Below are 27653 nucleotides of genomic sequence, written 5' to 3'. Positions count from 1 at the left end.
GCCCTTCTTTAGAGCTTTCCAGCCTGTGAGTACTGGTAGTGGTCTTGCAGGTACACTGGTTTCACTCTGCTTCTCCGAGTTCCTTGAGTAAATAGCAGCCAAGTGTATCTCTGACTCCCCTTAAACGTGCTCCTACTTTCATCTGTGTTGGGGATCCCAGGGCAGGTGTGGACACACTGGGGTTCTGGTAGCTCTGGTTGCTCTTAGTCTTCCACGCCTGCTGGCCTGACACCTACAGCGCTGCCTCCAGGCTCGGTTGCAGTGCTGCGGGGCTGGTGTTAGGGAGACCCAGGTCGGAAGCTGCAGCGTTGAGTACCAGCTGGGACCTCCTTTCTGGGGCTGACATCAACGCCCGGCCTGGGGACCTCCTTTCTGGGGCTGACATCAACGCCCGGCCTGGGGACCTCAGGCTGGGGCTTCCACCAGCTCTGTGCTCCCAGCCACATCCTCAGCTCCTTTTGCTGTTAGAAGAGGAAGTCTCCTCACTTGACTGTGCGAATGTCCTCATTGTTTCTGGTCCTGTGCATACGGTCTCAAAGGGCCGAGCTGCGGGCCTCCGTATCCCCTGTTGAAGGGCATCTTCCCTGGACCGACCTTCCCTGTTTGTTCTTACCACCTTTCCAGGGACAGCCGGGCTGGTCTGCTGGCCGGGAGTAGGTCTAACACCGGAAGACTGCTCCAAGTGCATTATGATTTTAGATCATTATTTGTATCTTAACTAATCATAGAAGCATTTGTATATTTTGGAAAGAAGCAATACACAGATGTGGGGCATTTCTTTGATTTAAACCTTCATACTGAAGTTTAATTTACTTGCTACAGTAAATTAAGCTCTTTCGTTGAACTTTTCCTGTAAACTGGCTTTTTATCTTGGATGTATAGAAAGATCGTTTTTAAAGGAATTTCCAGACCCATTATACAACTAAATTACTCTCAGGTAATACATGAGCCAGTGCTGAGTTATTAATCTCAGTTTAAGGAGGTAAGGTTTCCATTGAGAAGTAACGTGAAGGGACTGGGGACATTTGGTGTGCGCTATTTGATCAGTTTGGGTACAAGACTGTCTAGTTGTTAGTATGCACATACTTTCTCATGTATTCCTCACTGCACCCTCAGAGGTAAACAGAAGGGTAATCTTTGTTTAGCAGATGAGGAACCTGAAATTCCAGCATTTGTCCTCCCAACAAGTAGACTGCCTACTGCCTACTGTGTGCCAGGCCCCGGGAATGGGAATATGGGAGTGAACAGAACAGACCAAGGATCCCACCCTCGAGGGCATTCCAGTCCCCTGGGAGGAGAAAGCTAATACACAAGATGAATGAGTGGATCATAGGGTCCATTAGTCAGCTAGTGGTCAGTGCTAAAGAGATATAAAGTGGGGAAGGGACAGGAGAGGTGGGCTTGGGGTGGCAGAAAGTCGCAGTCATACATAAGATGGCCAATGGAAGGCCTTGCTAAGAGGCTGATCTTTGAATAAAGAATCAAAGGAGCTGAGGGAGTGTATTATGTAGGGCAATCAAGGGATATGTGGGGCCAAAGGGTTTTAAGCATTGGGAACGGAAGGTGTAAAGGCCCTGAGGCAGAAGCAGGAAAGCCTTGTGATTGTAATGGAGCCAAAGGGAGAGATGAGGAGAAAATAAAGTCTGAGAAATAACAGGGTCTGGTCATGTGGGACCTTCTGGGCCTTTCTAAGGACCTGGTCAGAGAAACAACAGGGTCAGGTCATGTGGGACCCTCTGGGCCTTTTTAAGGACCTGGACTCTAACTCTGATGAGACAGGGACTCCTGTAGCATTTGAGCAAAGAGAGCCATGAACTGACTTATTTTGAAGATAGACTGGAGAGGATGCCTACAGATGTGACCTGCAGAGTGCCCCGAGGGAACTTTCCTATGGGCGGAAGGGTCACTGGAAGCGTGCAGGGCCAGATGTGCAGCGGGGCCTTGCTGGTCTGTGTGCGTTGATGGACACCACTGCACGTTAGCTCTGCATTGGTATCTGAACAAGGAGGTGGTGGAGTGTGAGTCAGTAGGAAACACACGCACGGAGTCACGAAATACGGAGTGAAAATCCTGGCAGCCCCACAGGCCGGGCCTCCATGTAGAAGCTGGAGCGTGGGGATGCAGGAAAAGGCGCGACTAGTAACAGGGAAGGTGCTTTGACCTTGTTTAACCATAGTTCCTCCTCCGTGGGGCCAGGAAGCCAGGTTTGTGATGTTCCAGCAGCTCCTGATGGCGCCAGCAGCTGCCTCCCCTGTTGCCCCCTGCCCAGGTGTGTGCACACCGGAGACTTGACCCGGAAGGTCTCAGCAGCTGGGCGGAGTCTGCCTCATGCTGCTCTCAGATGTATGACACGTCCACATGCAATTTTGTGCTGCTTGTGTTCCGCGGTGGTAATTTTATCATCTTTTCCCCTTTCTAGTTAGTCTAGTTAGTCTTGTAGCCAGCCTCAGACTTCCCATCGGGTGTCTTTGGAGAGGGGGATGGGAATGGTCCGCAGGCTGGTGTGCTGTCCAGGCGATCTTTCTGCCTCTTGCCCTTTATCTTAGTGTCTCACCGTTTCCAGGGGTCTCTGTACAGATAAGACTGGGTGTTAGCCCTCCCTTCAGATTCACAGCTCTCCTGATGAGGAAGCTTCTAATCTCAGGCTACAGGCTAAAAGGTTTTACCTCTTTTCTCTGCCTTCATCCAAGATGCTTTACTGGAAGTACTGGCTGATCTTCATTTTCTGATTGTAAGCAGACACTTTAGAAATTCAAGCATTTTTATTAATGGTTACTTCATGACTTTGATCGCTTTTTAAATAACTCACTTTTACTCATCATTTGATGTACTTGGCTTATTATTCATGTTTTATTATTAATAGAACTTAGAGGAGAAATGCTTCTATAAAAGCTTGTTTGAAGTATAGAAGCCAAATGCCTATTAATTTACTATTTTTTCCACACTTTGGGTTGTCAGTATATATGTGTGTGTGTTGTGACACACACACATACACACTAAATTTGCTTCATTTTTTTTCTTTTTCTTTTTTTTTTTTTTTCAAGATTTATTTATTTTATAGAGAGAGCTTGAGTTGGTGGAGGGGCAGAGGGAGAGAGAGAATCTCAAGCAGACTGCGCTCAACACACAGCCCGACATGTGGCTTGGATCTGACGACCCTGAGATCATGACCTGCGCTAAAATCAAGAGCCAGATGCCCAACCGACCAAGCCCCTCAGGCATCCCATAAATTGGTTTCATCTTCGGTTGGTAGTATTTGGAATTTTCCTTGGAGCTATGGATTGAGGATGTGACTGGTTAAATATTATTGTAGAGCAATTTTAGCAAAGCCAGACAGACCAATTAAAAAAATCAGTTTCAGGAAAATGAAATTTACCAGCTATAAATATGTGTACATTGGTACAGCCTTTCTGGAGAGCAATTTAGTAATACTTATCAGGAGCCTCAAAAATGTATGCATACTTTTGACCCAGCAATTTCATCACGCGACTTTGAGGACTCTGTCACAGGACAGGAGTCTGATACGTGCAGATGTCCCCGTCCATCTGCGGAGCCCCCGGCCTTGTTGTTCATACTTTCCATGCTTTGGGAACAACTCAGAGGTTCAGCAACAGAGGATCCGCCTAATTATAGCCTTTCCCATAGGTGGGATTACTACACAGCATTTACAGATCCTGAGGTTTTGAAATAGTTAATGACCTGGGAAATGTTTATGATCTACTGCTAGAAATGTTTTTGAAGACTTAGAAGATGTTTATACAAACATACACAAAGACAGTTCTATGAAGAGCAAGACCGATAACATTCTGCGTTAACAACAGTCATTTCTAAATAGTAATATTCTTGAGGACTTAATTTCCTCTTAATATATTTCTGTATTTCCTCTGTTCTCTGTGCTCAAAATATTTTTGTAATCGGAAAGAAACAAACTCTGTCTGAGGAAATGTTCACGTGAGTGATTCAGTCCAACAGAAATGTAATGTGAGCCACAAATGTACTTTAAATTAGTCATGCTAAGAAAGGCAAAGCAAAGAAAATTAATATATTATGATAACCCGAAATATCAAAACATTATAATTTCAACATGTGATCATTATTAAAAACTAAAAGATATTTGTGTTTATTATCATATCAACACATATCATGTGTTATCGTAAGTCTTTGAGAGGCAGTATGTGTGGATAACACTTCTCCACTCAGACTGGCTACTCTTCCACCGCTCAGTCGTCATGGACGGTTAAGGACCTCTATGTTGGACAGAGCAGCCGTCAAATGCTCTAATTTTGTGCTCCCAGGTCATTTATGTGAGTGAAAGGTTCTTACTGTTCAGAGATTAAAGTATGATCTGAACTCACTAAATTTTCTCTAACTGAGCCCCGTGTAGGCATATCCCATGCTTCTAGATTTTAACTACTCTTTGTTTGTTTGTTTATTTGTTTTAAATACCAGAAATGTCAGGTCCTCAGAGGTCAACTCAGATCTGGTTGTAGTCTTGGGCCTGATGTCAGCTGTGCAAAAGACAGGAAGCAGACAGCTTCTGCCTTCTGCCTTTGTGCCTTCACTTCCCTGATAAACCCATAGAGGAATAGACTATAGGTAAGAAACACCACCTGTAGGGGCGCCTGGGTGGCTCAGTGGGTTAAGCCTCTGCCTTCGGCTCAGGTCATGATCTCAGGGTCCTGGGATCGAGCCCCACATCAGGCTTTCTGCTCAGCGGTGAGCCTGCTTCCCCCTATCTCTGCCTGCCTCTCTGCCTACTTGTGATCTCTCTCTCTGTCAAATAAATAAATAAAATCTTTAAAAAAAAAAAAGAAACACCACCTGTAGAACCCCAGAATCACATTTAACTGGCTGTGTGACTGAGCTTCAGTGTTTCACATCTGTAAAATGGGCACACTCCTGCTCATCTTGCAGTGTTACAGATGAGCTCATGGACGTTAAGCACTTGACACAGTATTGTTCACACGGTAAGTACTTTGGTATGAGCGATGTTACTGTAGCGTCCCTGACCCAGCCTCTGGCTTGCTGAGAGAGCATGACTTTTGTGCATGTCTGCATCTGCTCTTTGGACGCCCTGATCAGAATTTAAAGGATTTGTGGAAAGATAGCATTTTCGTGACCTCCATGCTGTTGTTTCCCACCATATGCTAAGGCCCCGAGCTTGAGCAGGCTGGACGCAGCGGCTGTTATTCCGGGACTGGATTGTGATGTGTGTGTCACACCCCCGACCTCTGGACGAGGCAGTCTTTCTGCAGCCCGTGTTCACTGCTTGTCCTGACCAGAATCTACAGGGTAGAAAATATCATGAGTGTGTGCCCGGACCTCTCCTTGTTGTCCAAGATGACCCTGACAGATGGGCCAAGGTCGTGTTTCCTCAAATGCAATCTAGTGGCCCGATTTTCTCACACTCCCTCCCTTAACCTCTTTCTAAACTGTTATCTGTTCTTCCCCAAAACCAGCTCCTTACTGTTTGGAGTTCTGAGCCTCAGCTCAGTCCTGTTAGCTTTGAAGTGGTAGAGGCACATGAGAGGGCCCACCCTAGAGCAGAGACCACGCAAGTTTGGCCCCATGGCTCTCTGAGCACAGTGCACAGCAGAAAATACATCTTACCCAGCATGGGTGCATGTGCAGGTGCCTGGACATATACAGACACATCCATCTGTGTATATACCTCTCCCTGTGTATGGAAGTCTTTCTTTAAAACAATTTGGTTTTTGTTGTTGTTGTTGTTTTTAAGATTTGATTTATTTATTTGAGAGAGAGACAGTGAGAGAGAGCACGAGAGGGTAGAAAGTCAGAGGGAGAAGCAGACCCCCCATGGATTTGGGAGCCCGATGCAGAACTTGATCCCAGGACTCCGGGATCATGACCCGAGCTGAAGGCAGTTACTTAACTGAGCCACATAGATGCCCCTAAAACAATGTGTTTTAAGTAGGCTCCACACCCAGCATGGAGCCCCCCTCAGGGCCTGAACTCACAGCCATGAGATCAAGAGTCAGATGCTCAACCAACTGAGCCCCCCCGGGCACCCTAACACATAATTTCTGTGAAACTCTTGCTGCTACTATTATTCGGATATTTACTGTAATGTTCTCTTCCATTTTTAAAAAAGCTCACTGTGTTATTTCACTGTGTGGATCCTGACTTGAATTTTGAAAACACTGAATTAGCACACTGAGCTGTGTTCCCTGTGTGTAGTGTTTATGGGCTCTACCCACCCCCCCCCCCATTGGAGGGATATTTTGTATTTATTTGTTCTCAGATGTCTTTATTATTTACTTCGACAAGAAGGCTTCATTCCCTCTCGCGCCAGGGCTTGTCTTTACAACACTTAGGGGCTGTTTAGTCCAAGTCGATTCCCGGGTTCTGAGCCTACCACTTGAAAGAGAAGAGGAAAGGTTGCTCCCTGCGAGGCTCCAGGAGGCAACTTCAGAAGCCTGCAGCCTGCGGGCTCTCGAGTTCTGACATTCAGCTTGGGTTTTCACATTCCATTTGAGGAGATCTGAGGAATTCTGAACTGATGTTGAATTCCTTGTTTGCTTATTTATTTTTTAGCTTTTAGGAGCGCCAGCCTTTCCTGGGTACCCGGAAAAAGCTCGTGATTGACAGTTTGCTTCTCCCCTATGCTTCCTAAATCCAGAGTTTTTCTTACAGTTCCATTTCCTTAACGTGTTGCCTTGGATTTCCTGCTGTCCCGTTAAATTTAATTTGTCTTAAACTTACCCAGATCTCCCCCATCCCGAGCCAAACCGTTGTCTGGATTCAGCTCAGGAGAGCTGGTTGGTGGTCTAGTTGTGCATTCTCTCCGCTTGCCCCACTCTCCACTCTGGCTGTTCATTCTCCTCTTCCTTCCTTCCTTCCTTCGTCATTCTCGTTCATTCTCTGTGGGGTGGGGGGCTTCTGAGTGCCCCCCCACACCTGCACTGGCTCCGTCCCACCACTGAGTCAGCAGGCAGCTGCTCCTTCCAGACCCGATGTTTCCCCCCACCCCAGTTCACCCCCACCACCCCACAGCTCTCTGCTCTTCTCCCCTGAGGGGCTTAGTGCCCGGCCACCTCCTCCTGCCTCTGAATATGGCCTCTGCACACGGTGCTTTGCACTGCTTCTTGCCCCCCACCCCTGCCCCGCGCATTTACCACCTTCGTGGTCCCGCCTCCTTCCCTGGCACTTGTCTTTGTCTGAGGGACATCTCAGTGTAGAACTCCCGAGGTGGATTTCCCGGAGCAGCGACAGGTGAGGACCAGCCTGTTCTGTTACTGGGTTTGTTCCCAGCAGCTCCTTGGGGAGGAATGGTGGGGGAGGGGACCGGCCCGGGCAGCCGCAGTCCCTGTCCCGACAGTAGTGGCACTCTGCGGACCTGGCTGTCCGCTTGCCGCTTCCCCTTCTCACTTGTTCTCTGACCTCTCAATTAGAAGCTCTCCTCCGCTTCAGTTTCAGAGAGAAACTAAGAGGAGCCATCTGCCTTTGCTTGCTGGACTCATTAACTTAAAGAAACGTATCCTGTTTACATTTCTGGCAGCATTTCTTTTATTTGGATGGCGGCCAAAGGCAAACAACTTGGCCCTCGTGGGCTTAAAAAAAATAATGTAAGAAAAAGAGCTTTCCAAGTAGATACACTGTTATCTGATTGGGGAACATTCTAAACCTTAACATATCCTTAATGTCACTGTTTCATTCTGTAGAAAAAGCTAATTTGATCTAGCATTTTCGATCTATCTCAGCTTTAGTATTTACTGTGGGAAGATTTTAGTAAGGAATGACTGAAAAGATTTGGTTTGATTAGGGGCTAAACAAACAACATTTATTTTGAAATGAGATAACAGGATTTGCAAGTTTTGGTCTCCATCCAGTAAAACTGAAAAGCCCCCAAATCTACATCCCCAGCAGACAGGGAACCTATTCTTTGACTAGAAGTTTAAATTGCTGGATTTATAAGTTGTCTTAAAAATGTGCTCTTTGAACAGTCTAAAGTGTTACATAGTATCGAGATGAAGTCACCAAACTGCTAAAGCCTTTAACTGTTCATATTTGTGTAACTGAATAAGGCAGATAGTTCTCAAAAAATTAATACTTCCGTAACATTGTTACTGAAAGAAGAGCTCTCCTTAAAGCCATTATTGAGACAAGCAAATTGTCTTCTGCCTTCATTTTTTTCCCTTTTCTTCTGAGTGTATATGGATTTTCAGGATCTTCTGGACTCTGTGTTTCAGGAAATTGGTCTTTCATTACAAAAGAATGAGGCGAGGTGTTTTATTTTTGTCGTATGCCTGCTGTATAGCAGTATCTTTCTTTTAAGACATCATCAGCAGCTCTATAATGATGGTGAACCCGGGTAGCTATCAGTTCTGCTGAAGTATAGTAAATAGAGCATTTCCAACGATTTTATGCTCTCTAAAAAGCAAGAAAAAGACTCCAATTTTAGGCAGATGTCCCAAAGTAGAAACCTCTCTTTTATCTTGATTTTGGATGTTCAGAATAAAGTTGGCAGAGAGTATTCTTTTACTAGGATAAATTTAAAAGGGCAAGAGGGACCTTTTTTTTTTTTTTTTCTTGATGCTTTTTTTCCCCTCCAAATGAAGAAACTAAAATATAGAAAACATAGTTAACTGGTATAATCCAAAGTTCATCAGTTTTGTCAATTTCCCTGGATTTTTAAAAAGAGAAATAAGGAGCCTTTTCTTCGTGTTTGGGAGCAGTTAATTTGGACCAGTTCCAAGCTTGCCTGGGTGGCAGTGTGTGCAGTGGGAACACAGGCTGCTTTTGGATAGACCAGGGTTTTCTAAGCCAAACCTGTATTCACCCCAATAATTAGGGAAGGCCTGGTCTGTGCAGGGTTGAAAACAGGCTTGGAAATGATCACTCAGTCTTCTAACTCCGTTTTGATTCCCTGCCTTCAGCTCTGACATAGAAAAATGAAACTCCCGAGGGAGCAGAGGTTCAATTTCCCTTGTGAGCTCCTTGTGAGGCTCAATTTTTTTCATGTGTGAAAAGAGCACTGAAGAGATACCTGGTGTGTCAGACTGAACTTGCTGGCTGTGACTTGTGTGGGCTGGGCGGTCAAGAATGGTAGGTGGGCTGGTTACCTGACCAGAGGCTGGGGCCGGGGGTGGGGGGTGTCGAGATTCTGACCCAGCTCCTTCGCTGAACAAGGTGCCTCATGTGCCAGGACAGTGGGGAGCTTTGTCTGATTTGCGCAAAGCTGCAGTGACCCTGGATGTAACCCTGTACTAGACCCTGTACTAGAAATCTCACTGGAGAGATCTCAACTACCTTCTCTGTACACAGATACCTTTCTGTCGTGCAGCACATGGAGAATATGAAACACCTTTGTTTTTTTAGGTTCCCGAAGCTTTCCGATATTGTCCTTTTGGGCAGATGGGAGTTTGGTGTGAAGTTGTCAGAGGAAGTGGGGAGATGGGAAGAGACCAGAGGCAGGAGAGCTGAGGATTTAGAGCTGTTCCCCACACTGGGTGGGCTCTAATTCACTCTTGCCACTTGCTGACACTAACCTGCACTTTGAAAACTCCCTTCGAGACCCATCCGTCTCCCTTTTCCTGCTGGCCCCTAGTAAACCTTCCCTTTCCATACCATGAAACTAGAGCATTTATTGTCAAGGCTGCTGGTTAACTTCTTAAAAAGCTTTTATTTTTAAATAATTAGAAGTTCTCAGGAACTCACAAAGATAACAGGGAGAGATATCACACAGTTTCCCCCAGTGGTTACATTTTCTGGAACGGCAGTGCAAACTCACCACCAGGAAATGGATGCTGGTTCTGTGTGTGTGTGTGTGTGTGTGTGTGTGTGTGTAAGATTCTGTGACGTGCTCTCCCACATGAGGGTCTGTGTAGCCAACACAGCTCAGCTCCATCACCTCCAAGATCCTCCAGCTACCCAGTCACCTGCCCTCCTGCTTCCCTGATCGTCCCCAGTCCCTGGCAGCTGCTAATTTGTGTCCTCTCTTTATAACTTTGTCACTTCAAGAATGTTATAGAAACAGCGACACAGTACATGACCTCTCGGGACTGCCTTTTTCTACTCTGCATCATGTTGAGATCCACCTGGGTTGTCGCATAATGCAAGTGTTTGTTCCCTTCTACTGCCGAGTCCTGTACCATAGCGTGGAGGCCCCCACGGTGTGCAACCGTTTCTCCGTTGAGGGACTTCGGGGTTGTTACAAATAAAGCTGCTCTGGACATTCTTGCACATGTTTTTGTGAGGACCTAAATTCCCGCTTCTCTGGGTTCAATGCCCAGGAGTGAGATTGCTGGATTGTATGAGAGGTATGTGTTTAATTGTTGAAGAAACTGGAGTGGCTGTGCCATCTTGGGCGCCCCCCCCCCAATCAGCACTTGAGACAGCAAGTACCTCTGTGTCCTCACCCCCATTTGCTGTCCTTGCTGGGTTTGTTTTAGCTGTTTTAATGGTGGATGGCAGTACCTTGCCAAGGTCCCACCTGCTTCGCCCTCACCTGCTTACTTGCTGTGTGTGTGTGTGCTCTCTGGTGAAACATCTCTTCATACTTTCTGCCCATTTTCCAACTGGATTATTTTTCTAGCTGTTGAGTTTTTGTTTTTGTTTTTTTTAGCTATTGAGTTTTGAGTGCTCTTTATATATTCTAGATAGGAGTCCTTTGTTAGAGAAGTGGCGGGTAAATATCACCTCCCAGCCCAGAGAGCCTCTGTTCAGCCTCTTTTTTCTTGTTGTTGTTGTTGTTGTTGTTCTTCAGCCTCTTACAAGAGTCTTTTGCAGAACAGAGTTTTTTGATGAGATCCAATTTCGAGTATCTTTCTTTTATGAATCATGCATTTAGGACAATGCTGTAGATACTGAACATTTTCTTCTCCACTCTAGTTTTGTGTTTTAATTCTATATAAGATTTAACTTTTGGGGTAAGGCTCCTTTTTCTGTTGCCTGTGGTTGTCCAGTGGCTACAGCATCATTTGTTGAAACCATTGTTCTTCCTCGGTGTAATTGCTTTTGGATTCTTACAAAAATCAGCAGGCCATACTTGTGTGGGAGCATCTTTGGGTTCTCACCGGTGTTCAGTTGACATGTGTCACTGAATCCACACAGTGTTGATTATTGTAGCTGTATAGGAAGTGTTGAGTGATTCCTTTCACTTAGTTTTTCTAAATTGCTTTGGCTAATCTAGCATCTTTCCATAAATTTCAGAACTAAAATACACACAACACACACCATATCCAAATCCGTACCTATAAAAGGTTTTGCTGTGATTTTATAGACCTCATGTTAGACTTGTGTACCTGTTTAGAGAGCATTGATGTCATTACTATTTTAAAGCTTCCAATCCATGAACATGGTATGTTCCTCCATTTAGTAGGTTTAGTTGGATTTCTTTCATCAACATTTTGTTTTCAGCATACAAGTCCTATACATGTTTTATAAGATTTGTATTTTTCTAGTAATTGCTAATAATACTGCCTTTTAGATTTCCGTTTCCACATGCTCACTTCTAGTAAACAGTTGACTTCTGGGGATTGATTTTTACATCCAGGGACCTTGCTGAATGAGTTCACTTGAATTCTAGGCGGCTTTTTTGGTAGGTTCCTTGGAATTTTCTACAAAGACTACCATTTCATTTCATCTGAAAGGAGGCTTGGTTTTATTTTCTCTCTCTCTCTCTCTCAGGTCTTTACACCTTTTATTTCTTGTCTTTATCTTGCCATACTGACAAGAACTACCATTACCATGTCAATTGGTGCTGCTTAGAGTGGCCAGCCTTGTCTTGCTCCCAGTTTCGGAGGAAAGGATTCAGATATAGGTTTTTGTCAGTGTTCATGAAGTTTTAGGAAGTTCTCCTCTATTTCTAGTTTTCTGGGCATTTTTATCATGAATGGTTGTTAATATTGTTTAATTCCTAGGTCTTTCTGTCTAGCTAGATTCTGAGTTTCTGGAGATCAGACTCTGCTTCCGTAAGCATTTTGCTTGCCCGCAGTGCTAGCTTGTGCTTTTCCCAGAGTAAGTGTTGAATGCATGTTTGTGGATCAGTACAGATGGACCTGGTTACCAGCGGCAGATGCGTGTGGGCCCTAAGGAAGAAACTCACAGGAACGCCTCTCACCAGCAGTCCCGATCTGCCAGGCCTGGAGGAGAGACCCTACCTACTCTTTTTGGTCCCAGTTACATTCAGCATGGTGGTTCCAGGCAGAAACAGAGGTCTTAGGCACCAAACTGATGCAGCAGGAGAGATAGTAAGAAGGCAGAACTGAGGAGTCCGCTCTGACCCAAGTGTTGGAAGTGAAACTTTTTAGTGTAGCTGCCAACTAAAAACCACTGAGTTGTACACTTTAAATGGGGTAATTGTATGTTGTATGACTTATATCCAATAAAGGTGTTTTTGTTTTTTTGTTTTTTGTTTTTTTGTTTTTAAAGCAAGTGCCAAGTGGGCAGTGAGCTTCCTGGGGTTCTCTATGCCAGGGGGTGAGTTACTGTTCCCAGTTGTTCAGGGCCCCTCCAGACCACTCTGAGCCTGTGAAGGCTTTTCCAGACAGGCTCCCTGCTGCTCTTGGCCCAACACAGTATCCACTGGGTCCCCTCGAACTCAGAAATTGGCTTACTACAGTACTGCTCATTCAGAAGCCCTAGCCTAAGAATGATGAACTGGACCTGATTCCCAGGGGGGGCTGTCTCCTGCAGCCTGGACGCCTCTGCTCCTGTACTTAAGGCAGTTCTCCATCCCCTCGGCCCCGACTGCGAGGTCAGAAAGGGGCTGGAAATACTTATCTTTTAACAGTGAGGAACTAAGGAAATGATGAAAACAGTGGGCGCCTGGGTGGCTCAGTTGGTGGAGCATCTGCCTTCTGCTTGGGTCATGATCCCAAGGTCCTGGGGTTGAGTCTGCTCAGCAGGGAGTCGTCTTCTCTCTCTTGCTCTGTAGCTCCCCTCAACTCCTGCTCTCTCATGTTCTCTCTCAAAACAAATAAAAGTCTTAATAATGAAAACAGTTTCTCCTCATCCCTAGCAGTGGTGGCATTAAATCGAGGATCTGCCCCCCCCCCCCCAGCTCCTATATTAGTGCCAGGGGCAGGCCACTCGGCTCGTGGTCCATTTCGGTTCTGTCCTGTCTCCTAACTGCTGGCCACTCTTGAAGCTGAAAGAGGCACTGTGTTCCCCTGGTATCAAGGAGCAAACCAAGGGACAGGTCCTGGTGGGGGCCTGGGAGTTTCCTACTTGAGGACAGTTGATGCCCGGGCGGAGGCTCTCTGTGGTGCTCTCGTCATAGTTAAACCCTTTCTGTGTCTTTCCTCTCGCAGGGCTCACGGGTTCTTGTCGATGCGCGAGACAAGCTTGGCATTCCATGGCAGTATTCGGAGAATGAGAAGCACGGCATGTTCCTCCTGGCCTTCGAGAACAAGGCAGGGCTGCCCGTGGAGCCCGCCACCTTCCAGCTGTACGTCCCGGCGCTCAGCGCTCTCTGGAGGGACTCCGGCATCAGGGAGGCTTTCAGCCGGAGGAGCGAGTTCCAGCTGGTGAGTGCGCAGGCCTCCGGGCGGCATGGTCGCATGGTCGCGTTGTACACGGCTGCTTGGACCTTCAGCAGAAGTTCCTTGAAGACCACCGAGGTCCCAGCATACCTTTTCCCGGCCTTAGTCACCACACTCCTTAGTCTCCAGCCCATGACCATCCTCCATCTTTTCTTGGTTTCTGTGACCTCAGCACCTAGAGAGCACTGGTCACTTACTTTGTGGAGTGTCCCTGTTTGGGTTTGTCTGGTATTTCCTCATCGTTAGGATGAGATGATGCATTTTTGGGCAGGAAAACCGCAGAAGGGATGATGTGTGCCCTCAGAGCGTCCTTTCAGGGGTTCGGCTCCCGGTGACATGAGCCTGCAGCGCTCAGGGAAGGCCATGCTTGCCAGGGTGTCTGCCAGAAAGTTCCTGTCGTTCTCATTACCATTAAATATTGGGAGACAATGCAGATGTCGTTCTCATTACCATTAAATATTGGGAGACAATGCAGATACCCGGTTTCTCTCAAGCTTACGCCCACTCATTTTACTCTGCACTGGCGGATCTTACAGGTGATATTCTTAGAACCCTTTCTCCTCTTCGCAGTCTTTTTCAAGTTTACTTTAAAAATTAAGGTGGAAGAGTCAAAAAAACAAGAGGGTGGTTGTCATGGAAAGGAAACCTTAATCTTCTAAAGGGCAGGAATATCAGAAACAACCAGGGAATACGATATCTCGGTGTGAACTTGGGGTCGAAGTCTTTCTCCCTGTAAACTGGTATGTTCTGGGAGAGAAGGCGGAAATCGCTACCACCAATCGAGAATTTACCAAAGAAGCAAGTGTAAACATCCAGAGCCAATTATTTACAATTCGTGTTGAAGAAGCATTCGGTCTGGGAGGGTGGTATGCTGGGGCAGTTTTGCCAGACTTCTGTCTGCTTGTTCCATTGCATGCAGTATCCTCGAGCTGGAAGGGACCTCCCGGCTGAGTAGGTCAAGGTCTCGTGTGGGTACAGACAGGGAAATAAGCCAGAGAGGCTATGGTTTGCTGCAGGCCGTGTCTTCTTAGTTATGACCATAAGGAACTCGGGCCTCAGAAGCCAGTCTGCTTGTTTCTCTGTTCATTCATTCATCCAACATTTATGGAGCACCTTCTGTGTGCTGGACACTGCAGTGTGCTGGGGTACAGGAGTGATAAGACCAACCATGGGCCTGTCTCTGAGATCTTTTAATCTAGACTTAATCTTGGCCTGGGGTTCAAGTAAAGATGCCAGAAGGTGGGTATCGGTCTTTCTGTTTCCATCTTGTGGGCACCCCCCACCAGCCGGGCTTTCAGAAGACTCGGTACCTGGGAAGCACATGGCTCCAGGGAGCTGTGTGTCCTTCAGGACTGTCCTAAAGCAGGGGCCACAGTGACCGTGAGGGGTGTGAGCGTTGTCATACAGCACGATCAGCCCTCCGTCCCCCGTCAGCAGTGCACCCCTCGCCTCTCCGCTCTGTGGATCTTCCACTTTGTGTCAGAACCTTTCTAGTGTGATGCTTCATCAGCTTGTTTTTGCTTTTTGTCTCCTCCCTGGGTGACAAGGCTTTGACGGTCTCTCGGTGGAGAAATCCAGTAGCTTTGAGAATTGCTGTCAGCCAGGTGTTAGATTTTTTTTCCTGTTCCCTCTGCCCTCTGGACTTTACTTGCCGTTCCAGGCAGAGGCAGAAACAAAAAGGGGAAGAAGAAAGGCCAAGTCTGATGACAGCCTTGTGAGGGCCCTTTCTCCTTGGTGGTGGGTAGGGTGGGTGTGCAGGGCGGGGACTTCTCCCGCTCCAGAGAGGACACAGCTGTGCCCTTCTGTGTGTTCATGGATGTCGACTGCCATTCAGACACAGAATTCAATACAGCCCCACAGCTCAGGAAAAAGAAAGGAAGATAACCTGTACCATGTTGGACCTTAGCTTTCAAATAAATAAGACATTGCGAGACGCCAAACCAAGAAGTTTTTCTCATAGGCGCAATGAATATAAATATTGTCTACTTCTATGACCTTTTTCTAATAAAAGAGAATTTGGGATTTTTTTTTTTAATATCTTATTTTTTTATTTGACAAAGAGAGATCACAAGTAGGCAGAGAGGCAGGCAGAGAGGAGAGAAGCAGGCTCGCTGCTGAGCAGAGAGCCAGATGTGGAGCTTGATCCCAGGACCTTGGGATCATGGTCTGAGCCAAAGGCAGAGGCTTTAATCCACTGAGCCACCCAGGCGCCCTGAATTTTGGATTTTTAAACGTGTCTTGCAAATTACGAACTAATTAATCTGCTTGTGATACCAAATAGGGATATTATTTCCACAGTTTGTCTGCTTTCTATTATACCTTTGAATTTAGGGTCTCGTTCATTAGAACGGTACGGCATTTGTGTGCCTGCTGTCTTTGGGGCATAACTCCTGCAGTGACAGGGCCCATGGGCTCGCACGTCGTCGTCCTCGTCGCTGGGCATCGGCCGGTGTGCTTTCCCACTTTCTGCGTGCCAGGTCCTGTGCTGAAGGCGAGTCCCATTCATTCTGAAAGCAGGTGTGCAAACGAGTAATAGCAGTAAAATGCTACAAGCAATATACTTGAGGAATATAGAGTCTTCATTAGGGAGTCTACAAAGGGAGAAAATGGGCAATTCTAATGTGGCAAGCAGTGGTCAGGGGAGAGGTTTTTTCAAGGAGATTTATAAAGATGAGATAGAATGAACCACTGGGGACATTGGCAGTGAGATGGGACGGGGGCGGGGCCACGGGGGCAGCAGGAAGCTGCTCTGGGCCTTCCATAGCTCTGCCCCCTTCTCTGGGCTCGGCCCATCCGGGTCTAGCTTCCCTGCTAGCTTTACCGCTACCAGGCGGGGTGGGGGCTAGTCTTTTGAACACCTCTTTGTTCTATAGTTCATTCTCCTCTTCACCTTCACCGTCGGACTCCCCCAGTCCCCCGGACATAGCGGGTGAACAGTGAGGGAAATCACGGGGTGCTGATCTCCCTGAATGGATGGAGCCAATTGTGGCTTCTCACAGCATGCTCTCCAGAGCGTGGCCAGCCCGCTGCGTTTAGGGCTGGGTGGGGCTCCTGGTCTGGTGTGTCCTCTGCTGGTGCCTCCTGTTGGAGTCCTCACGTGCCTTCCCGTGGCATTTGTGCAGAGCTGGGGCCACCCTCAGGAGGTGTGCTGCACACACCGGACAGGCCACGTGGATTGTAACTCACTTCTCACATCCGTTCAGCGCGTATTTCCAAGTGGCAGGGCCTTGTCCCTTGCTGAGACTGCCTTCCTTTTCTGGCTTTGGAAGATGGGACTCCAGGCTCAGTTCAGAGGAGCAAGTTTATGTGGACTGTGCAGGATTTCTTGATTTCTGGGAATCAGGCGATTGTGCTTATGACACAGAATGATTTTTGTTTCCTGTCACATTGCAAGGAATCCCCTTAACCTTCCTGGAGGTTGCTCAGAAAGGCTGGGTGTTCAGGTTCCTTTAGATGTGGCAGACGGTGTTCATCACGATTCTGTGTGTGATGCTGCCTCCTTAGAAGCCACTGAGTGTGATGTTTTCAGAGTGAAAGTGACCCTGTGGCTTAGGGAATAGCACATTGGCTCTGAAAGAAGCCCTGGGATTGCCGGCCCTGCGCCTGGCGTGAGGTCCCCACGCGTCAGACTTAGTTTGGTGGTGCCTGGGGCTTTGGAATTCCTCCTAGTTGTTCGCACAGCTCTGCCAGGCACGGTCTGCAGGGGCTTCGCCTGGCCGCCTGCTCCTCCTGTCCCTCACCCCTGGGACGTGGGCTTCTTGAGGGCTTAGGAACAGGGTTTATAAGTTCTTAGGCTTAGAATGCCTCTTCCCTAAAGCTCCGGGGTAAAGTAGTGCCCCAAATTCTCCTTCACATTCCTGAAACAAACATCAGTTACATCATTTGAGGAAAGAATGAACCGGTCCCTTTTCAAAAGGCTGGATGCCGCAGGGTCACGTCCCTCAGCTCTCTTAGTGAGCTTCTGGGACTCGAGAGGGTGAGGCTAAGCAAAGATAAAGCGATTTGTAGCTACAGTCACTTTCCGTGGCTTTCCCTGAGTGCACAGGAGTCAGAGGGCCTGCTCCCCAGCAGCACAGTTACCTGCAGCCAGCCCCGTCCTTCTAGGGACAGATGTCCTCTGTGGTGGCCTGGCTGGTGCTCTTGGCCACGCAGGCAGCACTCCCTGGAAGCTGGTGGGTTAGGAGTAAGACTTGAGGTCACCGAGTGCCTGGCAGGTGACAGGTTATGTCTGCGGGCTGTCTGGGGAGAACGCAGGTGTTTTCCAGTGTGTCTGGCTGGGTCTCTGCCCGCCCAAGTGCCGCCCGGGCACCTGCCGCGCCCTGGACTCCTTCATCCCATCTTCTCTCTGCTCCCTGGATACCCTGTGGTCGTGATTTTTTTAAAATGCTGTCATCGGAGGTTTTAGACGAGAGGGAGACAAGAAAACCCTCAGCAGTGCAGTGAGCATCTGCCTGTAGCTTGCGATGTTTCCTGTAGTGCAGTTTGGGGCGTACTAGACTATCTTTCTACTTTCAGACGATGCTGGTGCTCCTGGGCGTCTGCTGCTCCTGCGACATTTGGTGGCACGTGGCAGAAAACCCCACATGGGAGGGACTGGTTTTTTTCCCCTTCTCTGGTGAAGAAGTTCTGGGACAGCCAGTCCAGGGATGGGAGGGCAGGCCTCTGTCCAGGCCCTTCCCAGTGTCCTGTCATGGGGCTCCTTTCCCTGGCTTGCACCCCAGCCAGAGAGCAGGAGTGGGTGTGGAGGAGCGGCTGGCCTCTTCCTTCTAGGGCAACTTCCTAGGAGTCTCGCCAGGCGCATCATCGTCAATCTCATCTGGGAGCTGAGTCCTCTGGCCACACCTGCAGGGGGGCTGCTGCCTGTGGGCCCTTCCAGCCTGGTATTCCTGAGCCAGAAGCACAGAACGGCCCCAGGCCGGGCTGGCAGCCAGCAGCCTCTGCCCAGTCCCTTTGGGACCTTTCTGCCTCTGAGTTGATTGGGGGCTTCGTATGGAGCCCCAGGGAGGGGGAATTGGGTCTCTAAGTTACTGGAACTCTCCTTTGTTGAGTCAGGAGCTGCAAATATTTGTGGAGCAGCTGCCCTGTGTCCTGGGGAAAACGCAGCAAACAAACAACGCAAGGAGCTGACTTTCTGATAAGAGGAGCCGGTCGCTAAACCAGCAGGAATGTGTCGTGTGTGTTGGAGGAAAGCATCAGGGAGCTGGGAGAGTGTGGGGAGGGGGAGCATGCTTGGATAAACAGGGTGATCACAGGGTGGGGGTTCTATGCTCCCTGCCATCACGGTAATTGTGTTGAGCGTATGGCCCCAGAGCCAGCCTGCATATTCTACTCTTCATGGTCTGGTGCAGCCTTGGGACTCTGTTCTGAGTCTTGCTCTTAAAATGATTGGACACATCTGCCCCAACCCCTCCACCTCCCCAGAGGCTATTGACCAGTGCTGAGAACCTGGGTGCTCAGCACAAGCCCACAGTGGAAGTGATGTGCAGAACACGGCAGAGACACCCGAGCCACTTTGTTGACGACTCTGTGTCTGTACTGGGAGCCCAGACTCCTGTAGCTTCCCCCAAGTGGCACTTGAGAACCCTGAAGGAGGTGGGAGAGCAGGACTTGTAGGTGTCAGGGGAAGGGGGAAGTGTCCTAGCTGGAAGAGTGACCAGTGCAAAGGCCCTGAGGTGGGGTCAAGCCTGTGTTCCAGAGCCCAGTGAGCAGGTAGAGTAAGAGGGGACAGGTTCCCAGGAGCAGAGCGGTATCTTTGGTTTGATTTACATTTTAACACGATTGTTTTGGCCCCTGTTTCAAGAATAGAAACAGGGAGGCCTGTTTGAAGGCTTTTATAGTAATCTAGGTGACAGAGTGGGGGTTCAGACCAGCATGATCATGGTGGAGGCAATGAGACGTGGTCAGGTCTGTGTCATAGAACTAGAGGGGAATTTGGAGGTCCTCTGGTTTCACTGCCCATCCAGCGTAAGGATTCCCTCAGCATCAGCCCTGTGGCTCATACTGAGCCCAGTATTTTATTTTAGATTTTAAATTGAGGACACTGTTGGAAAGTCCGTTTCTCTTTGCACGTTCCTTCCGGGCCACCTGTGTGTCTGGAACAGCCTCTGGAGCCCACGGAAGTAAACCCTGCATTCATGGTATCTGTGTCCAAACGCATCCTGCCGTCCGTGCTCGCTGCCAGGGACATGCATCATGCTGCACGTCCCCATCTTTCTGTGGAGGTCAGTCACCCTTCATTTCCTCCAGGTGCCAAAAGTGAGGATCTAGGGCAGCAGAGGGCAGCTTAGAGACCTTCAAGCCCCCAGGGAAAGCGTCAGCCCCTCCAGTGCTGCTGGGGGAGCAGCGGAGGTCACAGGTGTCCCATTAGCATGGAATTGGTCTTTAATTAGTGAACACTGAAGTCAGCAAAGAGCCCCTCTCTTGCCATGCAGCACAGGACTTCCCTGTCCCTCTGCCGTCCTGCATTTATTTATCACCAGCCATGCTAGTTTCATTCCTCTTAAATTTTTACCAACTGAAAAGTAGGACAACTTCATGATTATTAGGTTTTTTTCTTATGTGTATTAGCCATTTATAATTATTCTTTTGTGAGTTGCCAGTGGTACCCTGTACTTCCTTTCTTCTTTGGGGAACACATTTCCATTGATTTATACTTGTCTGTTTCTAGGTGCCTGTTTTTGTCGCCTTTTTCTTTAACTTCTTAATTTTGATTTAATTAGTGATAAATTAACTTCTTGATTTTGAAGTAATCATAAATTCGTGGATGGTTGCAAAGATAGTACAGAGAGGTCCCTGCGTCCTTGGCCTGTTTTCCCCCGTGAGTAGATCTCATAGGACTCCAATATAATAAGGAAACCATGAAGTCGACATAGGTGCAGTGTGTGTGCATGTGCGCATGTGTGCGGTTCTGTGTCACAGGTAACCGCCCCTGGAGTCAGGACACAGAACGAAGTGCTCCCTCACCACAGAGATCTCCCTCGTGCTGCTCCTTTTATAGTCACACAGCTCCTTTCCTCCCCCACTGCGGCCCCTGGCAACCGCTGATTTGTTCTCATCCCTACAGTTGGTCAGGTTGTATGAATGCCATCATACAGTGTGGGGCCTTTTGAGGCTGACCTCTGTCTCTGTAATGCCCTTGAGATGCAGCATGTCTGTCGTGTGCCTCTTTATTTCTGAGGAGCCCTTCCTGTGTGGGGGCATCACCGTGACTACGGATGCAGCCAAGGGTGCAGGTGCAGACTCCTATGGATGGACGGACAGAGAAGGCATCATCTTTATCTCAGAAGAGCAGCTCAGAAGTGTTAGAAATTCATGGATAACTTTAGGAGAAAGTGGAGTTCTGTTTCAGGTACAAGGAGACTAGAGGTTAGTTTCACTTTGGTACCGTGTGTGTGCGCGCATTTAACCTTTCAAACTGAGGTAACTTTCATAGTGTGATTCATAGTGGGAAATGCAGCCTTCTTAAAACTAACTGTTCATGTCAAAGGGGCTTGAAATTCTCTAACCAAATCCTCCTGTTTGCTCCTGAGATGGGTTGAGGCCTGGGAGTTGAAGCATTTTGACTGCAGTGACAGAGCTAGTGAAGGGCCTGGCAGAACTACAGTGCAGAGAACCCCGAGTAGCTCCAGCCTTTGACGGCTGGTCCGGGTCCTGATCCCGGTGCCGGGGGCTGGGGGCGGCGAGGGGGCCACGCTGAGCTTTCCTCCTGGTGGCTCTTGCCTGAGGACACAGAAGCAGGAAACAGACTTGTGCTATTCTTGGAGTGGGGGTTGGTGAGAAACTTACATGTTCTTGCTCATGATGTAGGCTTTTCCCTTTCATTTCATTAATCATGAATAGTATTATATACTTACAGACCTCTAAAATCTGCTCCTTTAGGGGGAAAAAACATGAAGTGTTAAGCATTTTAACACAGATCCCTGTGGATAATGTTGCTGTCAAGCCCTGCCTCTGGAGGGTTTGTAAGCTGGTGCCGTCGTGGTCTGGGTGGAAATGTGATACGTGCAGGCCGGCCTCATTCCCTTGCGCTTTGCAGGTCGAGTGTTCTTTACAAATTAAAGGGTTATGGAAATAGCGGGAGCCCCAGAAGTGGAGCCTGCAGGCAGGGCTGAATTGCGGCCCTTGAGAGAATGAGGACCTGCTCCTTACGGAGGAGCCGAGAACGTGGTTTCTCGAGATGGTGTTGGCTCCCAATGAAGATGCTCTGAGGGTTGCTGAAATGATACCAGAGGATTTAGAATATTGCATAAACAGAGTTAATAAGGCAGCGGAAGGGTTGAAGCAGGTCGACTCCAGTTTTGAAAGTCCCTTGGGTAAAATGCTATCCAGCAGCATCACGCGCACCAGGAAAACCCCTCGTGAAAGGAAGAGTCCGTCAGGGCAGGAAACGTCATTGCTGTCTTATTTTGAGAACTTGGCACAGCCATCCCAACCTTCAGCAGCCGCCACCCTGATCAGTCTGCAGCCATTGACGACAAGACAAGACTAGGACTCCCTAAAGATTAGTAGGACTCTCTGAAAGCTCAGGGGATGGTTAACATCTCGTAGCCATCAAGCATTTCTTTCTTAAGGCAGTTATAGACATAATGCTCCCACACACTTAACAGACTACGGCGTAGCTTAAACTTAGTTTCTGTGTGTAGTGGGAAACCAAAAAATTCATTTGACCGGCTTTATTTTGCTGTGCACTTTACTGCAGTGGTCTGGAACCAAATCTGCATCATCTCTGAGGTGTGACAGTGGTTGGAGTTAATAATGGAGTATTTTGTGTGATAACAAGGTCAGAAACCCCAAGAGAAAGAATAATGGATTTGACTGAGTTAACATTTTTTGCTTCTGTATGGCAAACATCATCACAAAGAAAGTGAAAGGGGAAATGACAAATTAGGGGAAAAAAATCACAACATGTAACAAAGGTGTTTTTTAATATATTGAGAGCATAAGAAACAACTGCAACAGGAGTGCTTACAAGCCAGTACGTTAAGACTGAAGAAGAAGTCAAACCTGCCATCCTCACTGCTCACCTTGCAAGTGCAGATACAAAGTAACTTTTCTTTTTAAGATTATTTTAGAGAGTGAGCACGCATGCAGGGGAAGGGCAGAGGGAGCGAGAAAATCTCCAGCAGACTCCTCGCTGAGAGAGGAGCCTTGGTGCGGGGCTTGATCTCACAACCCTAAGGTCATGACCCGAGTCGACACTAAGAGTCAGCCGCTTCACCGACCTCCCGGGCACCCCATGAAGTAACTTTCTGTCAGTTAGACTGGTCGTGGTCGTGAAGAATTCGCTGATTGAGGTCCTGGGAAATAGGTGCTGCCATCCGTCGGTGGCAGGAGAGGGGGAAGTGGTTCGGTTTGTCAGTGCGCGTCAAAGCAAAGAGCGTTGCTTCCTCTGGCAGTAATTCATCGTCCCAGGAATTTACTCTGAAGCAGTTACTGTGAGATTTCTGGCTCCTAATTACCGCAGGCTTGTTATCCAGAGACTTCTGCCGAAGATAACTGAAAATGCTCAATGGAATGTTGAAAACAACTTTATGAAAGCCTCTAAGTGCCGAGAAGATGGTAAAGACTCCCCAGGCCAACCTGACAGTGTGAGACCTGCAGAGGTGAGCTGAGCCCTGGCAGCTGCTTCCCTGAGATGTCCGGTGATCTGAGCCATGAACCTGAAACTGCACTGTTTCATAGACTTTTCAGGGTTCAAAGGGAAGGTAGAGACTTAAGATTGCCAGAGTTGAGGAATCTGATAGGAAATCCCCCTGCAGTGAGCTGGGACATCGGGGCGTGGGGGATGGAGGGGTGAACCAAAGTAAACCCGCAGAATGGGGAGAGTGGAGAGCACTGCCTGACTGCTGAACCGGGGCCGGGAGGGGGAAGAGACGAAACCGTCTAGGCAGGCTCCCTTGAGGACGTGGTCCTCGGCTCTGTAAGGCAGTCCAAGAAGACCACCAGTGCTCTGAGTTTAGTTTATAGTGCTATCGTACGGGGTGGTGTACCTGAGTACCTGGTAGAAGCAGATAGAAACCTCTCTGGGAAAGACACTTTCATCCTAAACCTTGGATATTCCCCAGAAATGTTTTTAAGGATAGGGGTTGAGGGGAGCATCCTTAGAGATAGCCGTAATCACAAGGAAACAAGGCACAGTGCCTAGAACCAGAAGAAAGGCCAGCAGAAGTGTTTAGACGTTGGGCTTACCAGACAGACTTTAAAACAACTATACTTGGGCCACCTGGGGCTCCATTGGTGAAGCATCCGGCTCTTGGTCTCAGCTCAGGTCTTGATCTCAGGATTTGAGTGCAAGTCCTGTGTTGTACTCCGCGCTGGGCATGGGCCTACTTAAAAAAATAAATAAATAAAGTAAAACAATCATACTTAATGTGTTCAGGAAAATAAAAGTTAGAAAATTTCTCCAGGAGAAAACCTGGAAACTATCAAAAGTGACTTCACATATTTTAAAAGATCTTTTAGAATTAGCAAATACAAACACCAAAATTTAAACTCAGTGGATGTGTTATGCAGTAGTTTGAGCCCAATAAAAGAGAATATTAATACAGTAGAAGAAATACAGGAAGCAAATTTCAAGAACGTAGAACAGAAAGACAAGGAAAATAGAAAGCTCAGTTGAGAGGCACAGAGCCTGGTGCAAAAAGGTCTAACCTACTTTTCAGCAAGAGTTACAGAAAGAAGGCTGGAGCAAAGGTGCTACCTGAAGAGCTAATGGCTGGTAAAACATCAGATCACAGTGAAGGATCCTAATGAGTCTCAAGCAAGATTAATTAAAAAAACAAAAAACAAAAAAAAACACAACACCTAGAACTAGACCTATCACAATGGAACTGTAGAAGCCAAAGACAGAAAAATCTTAAAAGCAGCTACAGAAAATGGTAGAGATGAACTTTCAAGGAGGGACAGTTTGGCAGTTTGCTTCCCAAGAGCTACAACAGAAACCATAAAGAGTGAATGATGTTTGAGTCAGTGCTGTGTTTGAGAGAGTATAACCACTAACCTAGAATTCTGCAAAATGCAAGTAGAACAGAAACATTTTCAGACAGAGAAGGAGATTATTATCTGCTATACCTAAGACTCCACTTCAGGCAAAAGGCAAGGGATTCCAGATGGAGGGTTTGAAACATAAGAAAGAATGAAGATTAATTTATCTGTTGTTTCTTCCTTTGTTGGTCATACTTTTGGTGTCAAATAAGAAATCGTGACCAGGGGTGCCTGGGTGGCTCAGTGGGTTAAGCTGCTGCCTTCGGCTCAGGTCATGATCTCAGAGTCCTGGGATCGAGCCCCGCATCGGGCTCTCTGCTCAGCAGGGAGCCTGCTTCCTCCCCTCTCTCAGCCTGCTTGTAATCTCTGTCTGTCACATAAATAAAATCTTTAAAAAAAAAAAAAAAAAGAAAAAGAAATCGTGACCAAACGCAGAATTAGGAAGATTTATCCCTATGTACTCTCACATTTTGATTGTTGATCCATTTTTTAGTTAATTTTTGTATATGGAGTGAGGTGGGGATCCACATTCGTTCTCTTGCACATTGATGTCCAGTGGTCCCTGTCGAACATCTGCCCTTTCCCCGTTGAGTGGTCTTAGCCCCATGGACAAAAATCGGTTGGTCATACATGTTGGGTTTATTTTCTCTTCTTTTGGTCTGTATGTTTATCCTAGGCCAGTAACATACTATTTTGATTACTGTTGCTTTGTAGTAAGTTTGAAATCAGGAAGTGTAAGTCTTCCAGCTTTCTTTTCTTTTTCTCATTGTGGTCTTGACTTGCTCTCCCCTGAGGACTGATATGTCAAGCTACTTTTAAAGAAAAATAAAGTAGGAGGCGGGGTACCTGGGTGGCTCAGTGGGTTAAAGCCTCTGCCTTCGGCTCAGGTCATGATCCCAGAGTCCTGGGATCAAGCCCCGAATCGGGCTCTCTGCTCGGCAGGGAGCCTGCTTCCCACCCCCCTTCTCTACCTGCTTGTGATCTCTGTCAAATAAATAAATAAAATTTTTTTGAAAATAATAAAAATAAAAATAAAGTAGGAGGGACTTGCTCTTCATAAAGGTCAGCAAACTACGGCCCACAGGCTGACTTTCATGGCATGCTTTTGTTTAGACCCTCCCCAGCTAAGAATGTTTTTTACATTTTTTGAAGCTTAGAGAAAAAGAAGAATATGCAGTAAGATGACTATATGTGGTTCACAGAGCCTAAAATATTTACCATCTGGACCTTTACAGGAAAAACAAAAAGTTTGCTAATCCCTTCTCTAATAAATCTGACACTGCGATTTGTATTTAAAAAAAAAAAAAAAAAGTTAATAACCAGTACAGTGGGGAATTGGTGCAGCAGAATTAGAGAAGTAAATTGGCGGAACTTTGTGGAGAACAGTGAAATTGGACCCTGTGTATACACACCCAGTTTCAAATGGATTAAAGTCCGAAATCTGAAAAACAAACGATGTATTTTTTTAGGAGGTAGTATAGAACAGTCTGTATGATCTTGGTACAGGGAAGAATTTAAGTGATTAAAAGTGCAAATGCAGAGGGTACCTTGGGTCTCCCAGTTTTTCAAGTGTCCGACTCTTGATTTCTGCTCAGGTCATGATCCTCAGTGTCTTGAGATCCAGCCAGGGTCGGGCTCCATGCTGAGCCAGGGAACCTTCTCAAGATTATCTATCTCCTCCTCTTTCTGCCCCGCCCGCCCCCACTCACAGGCGTGCTCTCTCTCCTTTTAAAAAAAAAAAAAAAAAAAAAAGTGCAAATAAATGCAAAAGAAAAGGTTAATTGACTACGATCAAATTAAGAACTACCGTTCATCCAGAGACCCCACCAGCTGCAGGAGCAGAGAATGAGTTCATCACCTATAACTGACAAAGGAAACGTGTCCAGAATGTTTAAAGAACTTCCACAAATCCACAAAAAAATAGACAGTTCTGTAGAAAAATGGATTAAAGCCTTAGTGGACATTTTCAAAACAATGAAATGATATTAATAATAATATCATTATCTTGTGGTTTGCTCACCCGATTTGCAGAATTAAAACATTTGACAATCCCGAGAATTGGCAAGCATGTAGAGTGATAAGAACTCTGGTAAGCCCTGGTGCTAGTGAGTATATAAATTCTATACCTCGTTTAGAAAACAGATTGGTGTTATTTGCTCAAGTTGCAAATCTGTATTCCCTGTGGCTCAGTAGTACCCCTCCTGGCTGTGCAGACAGGTGTGTGTGCACATGTACATATGGCAGCATCATTCATAACTGAAAACATCCAGATGCTCCTCAGCAGTCAAATGGGTAAAGAAGTTGGTTTTTATCCGTGAGTACTGCAGCAAAAACAAAGGACCGCTCCTGTCAGCAGCTGCTGTGCTATCGATCCGAAGAAGTCCGACCCACCGGCGTATTACCGCAGGGTTCCAGTGCAATGCAGACCATTGCTGAGTGCCCATGCTGTGACAAAGCTCCAGGGAGCAGTTAGGAAACGTCCTCACCAGCACTGGGATGGTGGCTCGCTTTACAGGCCAGGGCGGGCGCTGTTTGAGGGCCCTTCTGGAGTGCTGCTCCTGGCTCATACTGCCTGTGGTGGCCGCTGTGTTTACAATCCGGTTGGACATTTCTCTCTCACGCACTTGTCTTGTGTCATGGGTCGTTCATAGTAATAATGATGAAGATTTGAGAGGGAAAATGTACTTAGATGCATATGCAAACAGTGTGTGTAGAGAATGTTCAATGTATTGCTTGTAAATGCTGAAGCAAAGAAGAACTAGCCCAGACACTGTGCAGAGGGACTGGCTGACCACCTGTGAGGCTGCCGACCGTGGAGCTGATGCTGCACAGTTAGAGAAGCTGGAAGAGAGGCTTGTGCATTGACACGGGAACAATTCCCTGACACATCGAGTGAAAACAGACCGAGAAGCGGTACATACATAAGAAAGAAAAAGGTATACACACACACGCACACACATACACACTCATTAGTGTATATGTATATATGCATAGAAAATTAAAACCTCGGGGCGCTTGGGTGGCTCAGTGGTTTAAGCCGCTGCCTTCAGCCCAGGTCATGATCTCAGGGTCCTGGGATCGAGTTTCGCATTGGGCTCTCTGCTTGGCAGGGAGCCTGCTTCCCTCTCACTGTCTCTGCCTGCCTCTCTGCCTACTTGTGATCTC

The 27653-nt window shown here is 47.2% G+C and overlaps 1 protein-coding gene across 3 annotated transcripts in view; it reads left to right on the top strand.

Moving 5' to 3' along the window:
• Positions 1-27653, top strand: part of GNA12 (G protein subunit alpha 12) — a 99531-nt gene that overhangs the window by 30080 nt on the left and 41798 nt on the right. For all 3 annotated transcript variants that reach the window (XM_059154221.1, XM_059154220.1, XM_059154222.1), the window contains exon 2: positions 13275-13490. In XM_059154221.1, the coding sequence (XP_059010204.1) occupies positions 13275-13490 (216 nt within the window). The remainder of the gene's footprint in view (positions 1-13274; positions 13491-27653) is intronic.

This window comes from Mustela lutreola, chromosome 17 (assembly GCF_030435805.1).
Source record: "Mustela lutreola isolate mMusLut2 chromosome 17, mMusLut2.pri, whole genome shotgun sequence".
NCBI classification, from domain to species: domain Eukaryota; kingdom Metazoa; phylum Chordata; class Mammalia; order Carnivora; family Mustelidae; genus Mustela; species Mustela lutreola.
The sequence above is the reverse complement of the archived record's forward strand: the minus strand, read 5'-3'. Positions and strand labels throughout refer to the sequence as shown.